The sequence below is a fragment of the Pseudopodoces humilis genome, chromosome 10, assembly GCF_049639895.1.
Source record: "Pseudopodoces humilis isolate 2021_Gansu_Grassland_sample_001 chromosome 10, ASM4963989v1, whole genome shotgun sequence".
In the NCBI taxonomy this organism is placed as follows: Eukaryota; Metazoa; Chordata; class Aves; order Passeriformes; family Paridae; genus Pseudopodoces; species Pseudopodoces humilis.
Genome location: NC_142209.1, coordinates 3,558,203 through 3,572,513, shown reverse-complemented (window position 1 = coordinate 3,572,513; position 14,311 = coordinate 3,558,203). Strand labels below are relative to the sequence as shown.

Sequence of the window (14,311 nt, the reverse complement as noted above, 5' to 3'; positions counted from 1 at the left end):
AGTGTTAATTCCCAGTGACTTGGAAATTCGATTCCTGCAGGACTTTTGGCTGCACATCATGCAGAGCGCACGCAATCTTATGGTGCATTTTATTAACAGGTGTATTATCAATGTAGCCTTGTTACAGCATCCTCTGCATTTCCTTGGATTTCTTATTACTGTTCCTAAACTTGTTCCTCCTATTCTGCATCCCTCCTGTGGCTGTAGACCATCTTTCATTGGAAAGTTGAAATTGTTATCTGGCCAAATCTGCAGTGCTGTCCCATCAGGGGAAAAATATCTTTCCTGATCCTTGCTGTTGATCAGCTTGTGTCCTGAAGCATGATTATTGCTCACTCTTGTTATTTTTAAACCTGACTAATGCAGCTACATATGTTATTCTTCCTTATATAAACACATAATCCTTTTTTAATCTTGCTGAAAAAAATTTGTCTGTATAATATCTTGTGGTGCTGAATTGGATGGGCTCATTTATAGATAGCATTAGGAAAGGTCTCCTGACAATCAGTGAAACGTGCTGCCTCTCATGTTAAATTGCCCTTTGGTTTTCTTATGTAACAGGGTGCATGAGGAGCTTAGGTAATTTCCATTCTATTTGTTTTATACATCTATAATCCCATCTTGCCTTTGTTCCTAAAATAAATAGTCGGTCTTTAAAACGTATCATTTGTAAATCCCCCTCTTGCCTTTAATCAGTTTATACTTCTGGAGTTCTGTTTTGTTCTAGCTTTCTTGCTGAGAAAATCACAAGAGTGATGCATTAGTGTGAAAGCTATGGCAGATTTACATAACACCACTCTGCTTTTATTGGGCTTTATCCTCTGTTTGTACATTCAAACATGCTTTATATTGTTTTGTGTCTGTGCACAAACCACCTCTTCAGTGATGTAGTGCCAGGTTTTTTGACCTGGAGTAGATGAAGGAACGTGGCTGTTGTAAGTCCCTATCTTGTTCTGTGTATTACCTCCAAGGTGTACCTAGGGTTGTTTTCATCACCTTTTCTACTGTGTGAGTTTCAAAGGGAGTCACTGCTAATATTTTAACGCTGAGTGTTACTGGGCTCATAAGCACACTTCACTTCCTTGCTAGTTAAATTTGCCTTCTGCTGTTGTTCTGCAAGGAATGGTAAACTTCACCACTTTGCTGCTCATTCCTGGAATATCCTCCTAGTTTGATCTTTCTGCTTCACCACCTGGCCATCTTCCCCTGCTTCTTTGCCTCCCATAGCTTTACAACATTACTGGCACAGGACAGCGTTTTCACTTGGCTATGACACTATTTTTTTCCTTGATAGCTGCTTGTGAACAGCTTAAGAAATAAAATACTCCGTGTCCTCACCATGCACGTTAGTGGGGGATGCAGTTCTGCTCTCATCCACAGTCACTTGAGGGTTGTCTTTGTACCCATCCAGTCCTTCCCCTTAGAGAAGACGAGTCTCATTGCTCTGTAAATGAAGATACCCACCTGGTGTTATTAATAATGCATTGGTGCTCCTCATCAAGAATTACAGATGTTCAAGATGCGTTGCAAGGCTCAAATGCAGTATGTTTGTCTCCAGGAAGAGCTAATGTAGTTAACAGTCCTGTGTGTAAGATGGGCCTTTTTTGTTGCCCATTTTACCCTACTTCTAGTGCTTTGAAACCTCCACTAATACCACTGCATTTTATCCATGGCCAATTTGTGTTATGCTTATACACAGTTTCATTTGTTCATGGCTGAATTAAGCTTTCCCTTTCAAAATAGCCTGGACAATCATTATTTATTATGCAAGGGCTGCTCTCCCTGGAGTGAAGAATCATCATGCCCATAGGGAGCAGCAGTTCAGGAGTTGAGTAGTTCTTGGGCTGTCTTTGAATTTGTCAGACAGTTCCTGTGCTGCTTTGCTCAGGTTAAGGACAAACAGCCAGTTGGCATCTTTGGCACAAAGTGAGCTTTTCCTAAAGCCAAAACCTCCCTCAACAACCATCACCCCTGGGTTGGGAATACTTGGAGTGAGAGTTTCTGTGCTTTCCCTGTGTAGCTATGAGGGGAAGTTTCCAACAGCCTGCTGAATTATCCCCTTCTCCTGTGGAGATTGCTTCTTGGCAGAGCAGGAGAGTGGAGTAGCTTAACTTCCAAATGAGATGAACAGAATTCTCAGTGGTATTGAATTATTTTTAGATGTTGTTATCATTGGGTTTTCTCTGGCCAGTGTTTGATGCTTTTGGATGAGATGACAAACCTGCCCTGACCTATTCCTGATTGTGTGTGTGGTTGTGCACCATTGCTCTTGCCCAGTCTCTCTTTTGCATCCTAGCTAGTTTATCCTACCAAATATTTTGTACTTTTTTGATTACGAACACAGTCTCATCAATTTGGGCAGTTTGGGTAATAATTTACATCTTTTTTTGTCTGAGGGTGTTTGTTTAAGCAGTAAAATTCCCACTGTTTTTAAAGAAGCTCAATGATGATTCTTAAAGCTCAGACACTCCATTACATTTAGATAAAAGAGCCAAACAAGAGTCTGTTTTGTGTTGAAATAAGTATTTAGGAGAAATACCTTAGACAATAAGAAAAGCAGTAAAGGTGTTTTAGTCTTTTTAATGGTGCAGGCTGCTTTATAAACATTGGCAGGGATTTCTTGTCTACAGGAGTAAAAGGAAATAAAACTTTCAGTTAGGTGATATCGTTGCTGATAGAAGTTTATTTTTCATCACTACGTCTTTTTTATATCTGCATTTGGTATTTAAAAGCATTTCCTTTGGCAAATGCAGGTCAAAAAACTCGGCTCAGTTCTGGCACATGTGAATTTTTCATGCTGCTCCCAGGCTGTCCATCTGTAAGCACTGGCCCTGCATGAACTGCCAGCACAGAGCAAATATTGTAAATGTTTTCAACTCTTTTGAGAATGACCAATAATCAGTCCCTTTGTTTGAATAAATTTTTGTCTTTAAATATGTTCTTACCCTGTTTGGTTTTTTTTGTTTTGGTTTTTTTTTTTTTGTATAGTTAACCCTGGATAGCCTTATTCAACCCCAGATAGAACATTTATTTCATTGAGGTATAGGTTACGTTCAGTTAAACCAAGGGCATGTTCCATGTTAAAGCAGTACCAGTTTAAAACTGTACATGCACACAAAAAATGAATATTCACAGTCCTTCTCTGAGTGGGATTTGGCATTATTCAATATAAATACTTCTGGACCCCTGCTGAACTGGGTCAGCTTTGTGTTATTTGCCCTTAAGGGGAAAAAGCCCTGTTATTTCATGTTTGCAATTCGAGTAGACTGAGAGGTACTGGACTGAAGCCAGGGCCCACCAGATCTGAATCCCTGTTGGCTGGGTTTGTTACCTTTTATGCTGAGAGGTCAGAATATACAAAAGTGCCTTTGAAAGTGCTGTGCATCCTCTACTTGGATTCCAGCAATGGCCCCAAGAGAAGCCCAGGAGCATCTATTGATTACAAGGTTTTTTCAAAGGCACTTTTTCAATGCCAGGACCAAGGAAAGTGCAGCATCATGGGCAAAGTGTGAGTGTCACACACAGCTGAAAACACATCTTCCCTTTTGACACTACGTTTTCCCCCAGAACATTGTATACATTTGTGAGGTTTGGTTTTTGTGCTGTTTTGCTGATGTTGTTGTTGTTTTTTGGTTTGGTTTGGTTTTGTTTTTTGGTATTTTTTGTGTTTTGTTTTTTTTTTTAGTATTTAGATATCAGGTCTTTTCCTTTCCACTTTATCAGGAGAATGTAGCAGCTCTCAGCCCTGAGGAGCCTCTGGCTAGCAAGCCTTAGAAACTGAAGGGGAATCTTAAATGTAGCACTTCAGGTTCAGAAAGCAGATTCCCCTTCCTTTGTTCCCTCTGTCTCCAGAGGTTTTCAGTTCTTGGCTAGACCAGGTCAGAATTAGGCTGGCCCCGTGTTGGCAGCACACCCCCATCGAGCAGGAGATGATCCCAGAGGTTCCCTCCAACTAACATGGCTTTGGGCTGTGATTGTTGGGTGAACAATTGTAATGTGAAGACATATTCTTTAAAGATTTATTTTATTTTTAGATCCTAAACAGATTTTTGAATTGAGCTTTGCTTCTTACCAATACTGTAACTGATATCCGAAGCCACTGGTGTGTGAAACGCTTTGAAATACTCTATTCTGGCTAGCCAGATTATTGAAATTATGAATTATTTTAAGACTTAACGTGCTGCATTTAAATTCAAAAGGAAAACCTGGCTGCAATTGTGGGCTCAATAGAAGCTCATAATATAAGACCTCTGTACTTTTAAGCTCACCAAGAATTACAAACATGGCATGTAGAGGGGAAGTAGGAACAAATACTGATATTGAAGATTGCTCCTTATTAAATGATAATTGTGAAGTTTGGGTCTCTTGTATAATTGTTGGAATCCATAGAAGTGCCCCAATGATGTGAGTAGTGCTAATTACTGCAACTGGAAGCTCTCACCTCCTGGAACTGTCACTGACAATCCAGCCCTGCCTTTCCTGCTGCTCAGAGGAATCCCAGTCCAGCCCATCCCGTGACCGGCATCGACCCCCTGTCTTTGGACTCAGTGCATTGAGTGATTCATTACTGGCATCAGTTTCTCTGTTTCACTTCTGCAACTTCTCATTTTAGGGCTTCTTCAGTAAGCGCCTGAAAGGATCTATCAAGAGGACAAAGAGTCAATCCAAACTGGACAGGAATATAAGTTTCCGTCTGCCCTCTCCCAACAATTCCGAGGACAGGTAAGGTGCGATGCGCCCGCAGAGCTGGCACACAGCATGTGAGTGCACTCAGGGGAGGAGAGCCAGGAAGGGGATTTTTGTCCAGCTGGAACGAGGAGGGGTTGTGGGGCTGCCTCTGGCACGTCAGAAGTTTAGTGTGCAGTGTACTGCTGATGCAGGATGGAAAACTGCTGCTCTTCACAGCTGTCAAAAAGCTCAGGTTAAGCAGATGGTCTCCTGTACCTTTTCCTGCTTGGAAGCTGCAGACTTACAATTTCATGATACAAAACCATGGGATTGATCAGCTGGAGAGAAATTTGCCTTTCTGCATGCAGTGCTTGCCTGGAGGCCAGTGCTGTGGTGAGATGAGGAGTTGTGTTGGTGCAAGCAGGGTGGTTCTGCCAGCGCTGGCACAGCCCAGAGATCTACAGTGCAGTTCAGACACACTGAGGACTCTTGCAGCATTGGTGTTCTGGTTATTGCAGGGTTACCACAAGGAACAGATGATCTGTGTTTCAGAAAACTGGAAAACTCAGTCATTTCTGACCATCTTAGTGCTCCATTTGTTATATCTTTGTTTGTTTTGCTTTTGGCTGGAGATCCAGGCTGGGAATGGATTGTATATGAGGCAAGCAAAGGCTCTTACACACAGTGTTTCCTAACTATTTGCTAAGTCTCTTTATGGTTTTTATGAAACATATTCTGTCTTACATTCCATGGTAGCCCAGCAGGAGAGCTAGATAGAGTGAAAAATAAGTTGGCCTGTACTCGAGGCCACGGCAGGCTTCTGTGATTTGACATTGCTCAGTGCATTTTCCCTTCTCCTTTAGCTGGGCTGAATTCATTAGTTGTATCTGTCATGCTGTGCTGCTTCAATCAATGGTGCTGCCTTCTCCATCTGAAAGGCAGACCATAAAATCACAGAGATAGCAAGGCTGTGGATGTTGGAGGTCTGTTAACATCAGGAGTTACAGAAAAGCCTGCTGCTTACCAGATGTGACTAACCATCTAGATGGCCTTGCTCCTGTAGTCCTCCCAGGCTGCTTTGATACAAGTTTTCCTATAAATCTCTATTTTCAGGGTGTTGCAACATGGCTATAAAAGCAACTCAGTGATCATAAGCATCTTAAATAATGCCACCAGGTAATCAAGTACCTGTTATTTTTACCGCTGTTTGAAACCAGCTTTGCTTGAATTTTTGTGATGCGAAAATTTCTTTGCCATAAATAATCTGGTTGTCTTTCCTGAGCTTGGTATTCATGCTGGGTACTTGCTTTTGTAGTGTCAGGGAAACACTGTTGTTCTGGGAAAGCTAATAAATGTAGCTATAATTAATTCCTAGGTGTTTCGTTTAAGATGTGATGTTACACACAGCAAAGCTGCCTTCTCATAAAAGGCAGAGCCCCTTCTACTCCCTGCCAGTGTGGGCACAAATTTTCAGCTAGACTCAAATGAAATGTGAATTTTCTCTGATGGCCTGAAAGCATAAAAGCATAAAATCTAGGTATTTGATCACATAGTGGTATTATTGAACATAGAGCTGACTCTAAATTCATGAGAAGGAATTACCACTCTCTCACCTTCTGTTCTTCCCACATTCTGTATGAGCCTCTCGATCTGTAGCAGTAACAACTTTCCTGTCCTGCCCTGGTGAGTCAGCCCTTTCCCATTTCAAGCAGGTGATTCTAGGTGATGTCATAGTGTTACACAGGTTTTCAGGGCCAGGTTGACCGATAGCATCTCCCTTTTCTTGCTCTGACAAACACAAGAGCCCTGCCTTCAAAGAAAGCATTATATAGCTTTATAAATTAAAACCCTGCATGGATTAAAAAAAAAATAGAGGCTGCTGTCATACTGCCTTTTCATGCTTTTGGGGTGTTTGGGACCTGTCAAGAAAGTGGAGGTTTTATAGATAAATACCTCTAAAATTCTGGAGTAAGGAAGATTAGTTATCCTGGTGCACATCAAGATTTGGGATATTGTAACACTGCGTGCCATGCTGGATGGTGACAGAGGATGGATGCTGTCTGTTCAGAGTTGATTTAAAACAGAAAGGAAAAAGGAATGCTGTAGGGAGAAGGGATGGAGATGAGTTGCAGATTTTTTTGGAATTAGATTTTCTGTTTCAGCAGAAGGCAATCGGCCAGTGTACCTTTTCTGTTTTTTACCTTTATTTCAGTGTGTCTGGGTTAGTGGAGAAGGAGAGAAGAGAGTTCTGGTGCCCCTCTAGAAACATGGATCAGCATCCAGGTGTCCTGTAGGAATAAATCCATAACCTCTTGGTGTGTAATTCACATCCCTCCTGTTACTCAGGCTCAGGTTGTTTGCTGGTGGTTTTTGGCACTTGAATTCACCTATGTTGTCTTTACAAGGCAGGGCTTAGACTGTGTTCCTTTGTGAGCCACAGCAGGTGGGAATGAGGCTCTTCAATCTGTGGCCAGTGCAGCATCTCACCAGGTTGCCAGCAGCTCTCACCATGAGGCAACCTGGCACTGTAGCATCTTTCACAGCTTTTCCAGCCTCTTTCCTCCCGCATCCTTTGAGCTTTTCAACTCACACATTCATCTGTAATGTTTTCTCAGTGTCCATAATATATAGAACATGTAAAAAAAGCATGAGAAAATACTTAAGGGAATTTATTTTTATTTTAAAGGAGAGACCAAATTAATATTTCCAGTCTGTGACCAGGAATTTGAGAGTATCTCAGATTGAGAGAGTATCTCAAATTGAGAGTTTTGTTTACGGAGAGGGAGCGAAGGTGATTGCGACTGGCTGCATATGGTCTCGGCGACTGCAGCAAAGCTCTGCAGACAGCTGGGAGGGCTTTGCCCTGTTGGGATTTACTGCCACGTGGGAATCCTCCTGCTTTGCTAAAAGTCATTTCATGGCATTATGAGCCATTCGTAGCTCGGAATGGGCTCCGGCGGGGCACAGGGAAGCAGGTAGCCATGGCTCTGGGCTTCATGGTCAAACGGTATCACTCCTCCAGCCACAGCTTCTTCTACTTTCGGTAAGTTCCTGCCCCTCCCTCCTCGCCTCTTTGCAGTGAGAAAATAGCACGGGTCGTGTAAATAATAGAAGCAAAACCTGCCGTGTTTTTTGTGTTCGTTCTAATTTAATGCCGGTTTTCAAAAAAAAATAAAAAAAAAAGTGTGGGGGATTTTCACCCTGATTTAGCTGTCAGGATAGAAATCTGTGTTACACAATGTGTTATTAAGGCTTGACTCACTCCCAGCTTGTATTCATTCAGCATATCTGATGCTATCAGCACACTGGAGTGTGGGCAAAGGGGAGGAGTGGTTTGTTTCCTCACTCCTGATTTGGTGAATGCATTTCTTTCAGCGGTTGTTTGGTTTTTCACTGAAAACTGAACAAGATCCCGGTGTTTGTCACAAACCTTCCCCTTGGTGCTGGGCTGCTCTCTCCCACCTGCAAGCTCACTTGACCCCTTTATAAATACATATTTCTTAATGGCTGATGCTTCTCTGCAAAGCCCAGGCTCGTCCATGTAGCGTTCACCTTGAGTTTAGCAGGGAAATGAAACTGAATCAATTAAGCATTTCTGCTCCATCAAAACAAACCGATTGGAAACGTTAATAGCAGAGACCAGGGGAGAGAGGAGAACTCTCCAGCTGTGAAATTCAGCAGCCTGCTTGGCTGAACCCTGAGAGGTGTCTGTTAGACAAGCTGTGATCCACAGGGAAAGCAGGCAGGCAGGGAAGGGCTTTGCAAATCCAGGATTCAAACAATGAGGCTTTGGGTAGGACCTTGCCAGAAAAGACCAGAATCTCAAGGGAAGACTAGAACAATATACTTAGAGAAACCCAGCATTTAATCACACCTGAGTGTAACTTGCAGATAAATAAGTTACCCCAAGTTTCTGATTAAAAAAAAAAAAATAAAATAATAATAAAACTGGTTAGACTTGTAGAATTGTTGACCAAGTAATAGGATGTTCAGATAATTGGCAGCTGGAAAATGAAGAGGGGTGTGGTGTCTACAAAAGGAGTGTTTGGACAGGGAAAAACCTGGTGCTGCAGCACTGGCAAAGCACAGGTGAATTGCAGGTGATGCTGGAGACAGTAGGGTCCTGTTCCACAGGGCTGGGAGCTTGGAGAGCAGCAGAAAGTTCACTGCATTCCAGTCCAGGCTCTCTCCTGTGACTTTGCAGAGTGGCTAAGTATTGAATTTGACTTTCTGCTATTGGGGAGTGTCTCCCAGCACATGGGGATTGCTGGAATTATTTGAAGCATGCAGATGAACAGCTTGGTGTAAGGCCAGCTGGAGACTTGGCTGTAGCTGGGTGCTTGGGCTGAGTTCTTTCCTTTCACACCAGTCTGGCAAAGGAAAGTTCATTTTTAAACTTTTTTTTTTTCATCTTTTGGATTATTGATGTCCACAGGCTTGTTTTACAAGTAATACAGTGCTCTCCCTGGTAAGCTCAGTAATTGGAAGTCTTTTGTGCCTTGTAGGTTGGCTTTTAAATAGGTCAAAATCAGCAGGAGAGCTTCATAACCAGAGCAATTAGGATTTTAACCCTTTATTCTACGTGCCTTATAGACAGTAGAATATAATAGAACTTTGCTAATAGGCTGCTGTGTGCCATGGGCAGCCACTGAAAGCCAGAGGTTTCTGGTTCCCGGCTTACAACCGAGATTTTCCTGTCATGGAAAATTACTGAATTATGGTGTGCAAGGAGAGAGGGTCAGCTTGGGGCTGGGCCAGCAAGATGGGGTGGTTGGAGGGCTCTTTTTCTGTGGCAGTGGCATGCTGCTGCCAGGTCAGTGGTTTAGGGCATTGTCTGGGCTCTGATTTACAAGGAAATGATGCAGCTCTGAAGACCAGTATTCCAAAACATGTGAAAAAAGAGGTGAGAAGTTTAAAACGTTGCCTGACATGCTCCTCCTCTCTCTATTTTTCCTATGGGAAAGAAATTATGAAGAATGTGTTAGAATTGAGTGGTGCTTTGGTAACTGTCTGAACTCCCATGTAGTTCCTTTGCAACCTCCGCTGTTAACAGGCATAGACAGAAAAAGCAACAGGATAAAAAGTTGATCATGGGAGGTTAGTTGTAATTTAAATCAGGATTTGTGTTGTTAATGGAGCTGTTTAACAGAAACAGATTTGTACAAACAACCCTTCCCCCACTTTTTGCATGTGAGATCTTCCTGTTTACAGTAATCTGCTTCCCTGGGATTACTCCTCTGCTGACAGAGTCTGAGCAATACTCATTTTCCCAGTAGCTTCCTACCTAAGACAGGAAGGACCCTGTTAATCCAGCCCCTTTGCTGTACACTGGGACATGAATTAGTGGCACCTATGCCAAAAGGAAGGCAGCAAGCAATTTTCTTTACTTGTTACAGATTCAGCATACCACATGAGGCTTTAAAGCAGCAGAGAAGTATTATTTCTGTACAATTATTGCCTGTATTGATTGGGATGCTGCTGATACAGGCAGAAGTCAAAGATTTGCTTTGCAGATCTATCAATAGATGAAATCTATACTGTGGTGCTCACAAATGCATGTACTTGTGTTTGTAAATGCATATGGTTGCATCTAACCAACAGCTTGAGGATGTTCTGATGTTTGTGGAAGATAAAGTGCCAATTCTATGCTACTTAATCAATTTATTGAGTTGTTTTAAATAAGGTAACATCAAAGGATTGCTGGAACAGACTGACATTTGTCTGCCACGGGACCCTGAGTCAACAAAACTACCAGGGCTCCAGCTGCTCTGCAACAAACCCAAATTCTCACAGTCCCCTGGTCAGAAGAGCAGTGGAGCACAAGAGAAGCTCCTCAAAGGTGTGACTTGGAAGATGGGATGTGCAGGCTTGGGGTACATCTGCTTTGTGTACCTGCCTTTGCCCCTGCCCTGTTCCCACAGGCTGTTCAGAGGCTTTCTTGGAAGACTCCTTGCTCTCTCATGTTGCCTTTAATGTCTGGATCTCATCAAACTCGTAGGAAAGGACAAGGAGGAACTTCTCTATCAGGGAAGGTCACCTTAGCCACGCCTGCAGAGCAGCCTCCCCTCGCCTGCTGCCTCTGCTGGCTGCCAGCCCTCCCTAATCTCCTTAGGGGATGCTGTGCCTTGGCAACCCAGGAGCATGCAGGAGCCTCTCCTGGCACCGTGGGGCCGGTGGGAGCGCAGCTGACAAGGAGGGAGCTTCCCTCCCCGAAGCTCTGGCTGCTCTCCTGGCCCCAGCCTATCTGCCTGGCACGGTGCTCCTCCGAAATCTGTAACCTGAGGCTTGAGGAAGAACTCCTCTCGGATTTGTTTGTGCCTTTCTTCCTCTGCGAGCAGGATTTGTTGTGTGAGATGTAGCCCAGAGCAGGAAGGTTGGAGGGAAGGGCTGTGGCATGTGGCGCCGCTATGATCTGGGGATGCTCTGCTAAGTGGCTGTACAATTGTTTCGTGTAGGTCTGCTTGTCTTGTCTTGCTCCAAGCGCAGCCTCTGCTTACCTGGAATTTGCAAAATATCTTTTCTTTTTTTTCCTCCTTTCTTAGGTAATTATTTCTCTTTCCCTCCTCTTCCCCATTGTTCTGCTCACTCCATGCTTTCCTCCACTGACCGGGAGCTGGCTGCAGGCTCTCAGTACTTTGTAAGGACAGGAATTGCTCAGAGTTTGAGGCAGGGACAGAAGCCAAGTGACCTCAGCAGTGCTTTCTTGAGAGGAGAAATTAGAGAGGATTTTGCAGAGATGACATTAAAGTGGCGTATTGTGGTGTGTTTATTTTAGACTTGCCCTACCTTAACTGCAGCGAGTGCTCAATTATACATGGCTGAGGTTTGGCTTTGCGTTGGTTCAGCTGCTGCTGGAACCTGTTAGAACAAAGCACAGCCAACACTCCTACCAGGGTTGCTGCTGCTTTGCATCTGAAATCAGTGTCTTTGGAATATTCCTCTCATCAAAGGGTTTTGCTGCCTGCACTCAGGTCATTCAATATATTAAATGGGAACAAAGTTCTCCCTCGCTGTTTAATAAATCTTACTGTGTGTGAATCTGCTCCAATACCTTCAGCGTTTCATGCTGTACAAAAGAGCAGTCGGGTGAGCTCTGCTTGTTGCATTGCCTGTATTCTTTGTGGTACCCAAGGTTTTGTTAAGCAGCCTTGTTAAGATGCGTTTTCCAAATGTTTGGGGGGGTTTTTGCCTCTGAGTTCCCCTATAGAATTGCTCATAGGTAGGAGGAATTTGATTTTGCTAAGGATAAAGAATGTGAGGAACTTTTTTTTGTACATGTGAGGGAAGTGTACAAAAACTAATTATTTTTCAAAATTAGGGAAGCTGTTAGAGGTAGCTGTTCTTTTCTTTCCTTTACAAATAACATTTTTAACATTTTCCATTTGATACTGGGAATTGAATAAAAGAGGAAATACTATGAGGACGAGCACAGGAGCACTGTCTTTCTCTGAGTGATGTGTAGAGAGCTGATGCCTCTCTACTTCCACATCTGTTCCTTGTGCCCAGTCACGCTTGCTGGATGGGCAGCCACGTTTATGGGCTCGCCTTCAGGGATCACTGAAGACAAGGACTTTAATATCTTAACAAAATTCAGATCTGCCAGGTCAACAGCTCCTTCTCTGCTAAGCTGGGACTCTGTGCTCTTCCTCCTTGTTGGTCAGCTGTGAGGGATTTGACTGAATTCCTGCCACAGGAAAAACAAGATGTGTTTGCACACGGTGTTTACCTTGAGATGCAAGTTGTGCCTCAGGTGTTATGTGACTGTTGCAGAAGCCTCTAGGGCAGGTGTCAGTTTGGAGGCAGAAGGAGAAGAGGTGAAGCCACATCATCTCTAAATTTGGCACATTTTGCAGTTTTCTTTGACAGCAGAGCTCCCCACTATGCACAAATGTGCATAAAATATGATTTAATATGCATTAAATCATATTGGGAGAGTACAGAAAGCGTTAAAACACATCTGAGAATGCCACTGTTGATTGCCAAAAGCTGTGGCATAATGGAGGGAGGAAAATGTCTTTGAGAATTGTTCAAGAACTGGTGGGGACAAAGAGAAAACTGCCTTGATAAAAAGGTGCTGTGAATTTGGGAGATTTCAGCTCTGGTGGAGCTCAGGGATTTACAGGACAATCCACTGAAAAGAAGAAGCAGTATGTGTTAGTGAGAAGTTAAAAGAGAAAGAAAGCATCCAAAAAATTGAAAATCCAAGCTGGAAGAAGCAGCTGAAAAAGAAAATGCAAAATTACTGATTTGAGCAATTGTAAGTGGGAAGGAATTTCTGTATTTGACTTTAATGTAAAGGCTTTGTAGGTTAAAAATCAAGTGTATAGTGAAGGGTCATCTGCTCTAATGAGTAATCCTCATTCTGCATTGGTTACAGATTTAGGGATCCATGTGCTCTTTGCTGCTAATACACAACAACTGTGTCCTAATCTAGCTAGTAATAAGTCTTTTCTGTATTGCATCCAAAGCTACCTATGGGCTTTTTAAAAAAAATTTCAGCAGTTAAGTTCTGATTTTTTTGCTGTTTTTCTTTCACTGACAACTTGGCAGCTATAATTTCTAGGTCAGTGGGAATGGACTTCCTAGGCTGGATATTCCCTTGGGAGTCTGGAGTTACTGGCCTAATGTTATTTTCATAAGGTTTACAGACTAATTGTAGAAGTTGCTCTGAATAAGCACCAAGACAAGCTGCAGCTTTCTCTGGGATCTTGCCAGCTCTTTTTGGTAATTGTGAGAAAAAAAAAAAAGACATTTCCTTTCCTCCTTGTCCTACAGACCACGTGAGCTGCCCAAGCTGAAGGAGTCCCGTTCCCATGAGTCTTTACTGAACCAAGCCAGCACCATAGAGACTCTGGACTTTGCGGCAGAAGAAGCAGTCTTTGTCAAACCACTTCACAACAGTATCCTTGGACGAGACTTCTGCTTTGAGGTAGGGACAGGCTCCAAACAGGCAGCTGCCAGTCCTGAACCCTTGGGGAATGCTGCTCCAGGACTGGGGGACTGCAGAACAGAGCAGCAGCCACTGCCACTGCTGAGGTTTGGGTGGGGGCTGTTGAGCCACCTTGTGACTTTTTAAGTCCTTGAGGCTAATGGCATCAGTCACTGAACAGAGAGAAATCTTTTTCAATTACTGGGTCTTCTAATTGAAAAATCTCTTCAGTTTGATAAATATCTAAGCATTTATAGTGTGCGTGCAAATGTATGGTTGATACATACAGCACAATGGGCATGCAATAGTATGTACATTAGCTGTTTGTTAACCCTCTCTAAAGTCACCTAAAATTGAATTTAGAAAATTTACTGTAACCAAGAAATGAGTTTTCCAGTCAGAGCCTCTTTCCATTAGCTCAGAGCTCTCCAGTTGCCAGAGGAGAAGCTTCAGTGGCTGTGGACGTGTCCATTGCACCATGAAGCAGAATCCAAAGATCCCTTTGCTGTTTCAGCAGAGGCTGCAGGCTGTGGCTCCAAGCTCTGCTCCAGGAACAGGCAGAAACCGTGTGTGTGAGCACAGTCCTGCCATCACAGCTCCAACACTGGAGCCGTGTGTGTTTGGATGCAGCTGAGGCCACGTCACCTGTCATGGCAGGGGCAGGTCACTCTGTCTCCAGCAGGATTAGTCAGATGTGTTTAAACTTCTGGAACA

The 14,311-nt window shown here is 43.2% G+C and overlaps 1 protein-coding gene across 10 annotated transcripts in view; it reads left to right on the top strand.

The window, feature by feature from the left end:
- RASAL2 (RAS protein activator like 2) overlaps positions 1–14,311 on the top strand; it is a 160,523-nt gene that overhangs the window by 119,057 nt on the left and 27,155 nt on the right. For all 10 annotated transcript variants that reach the window (XM_088060159.1, XM_014257577.2, XM_088060155.1 and 7 more), the window contains 2 exons: positions 4,613–4,722; positions 13,444–13,597. In XM_088060159.1, coding sequence (XP_087916285.1) covers positions 4,613–4,722; positions 13,444–13,597 — 264 coding nt within the window. The remainder of the gene's footprint in view (positions 1–4,612; positions 4,723–13,443; positions 13,598–14,311) is intronic.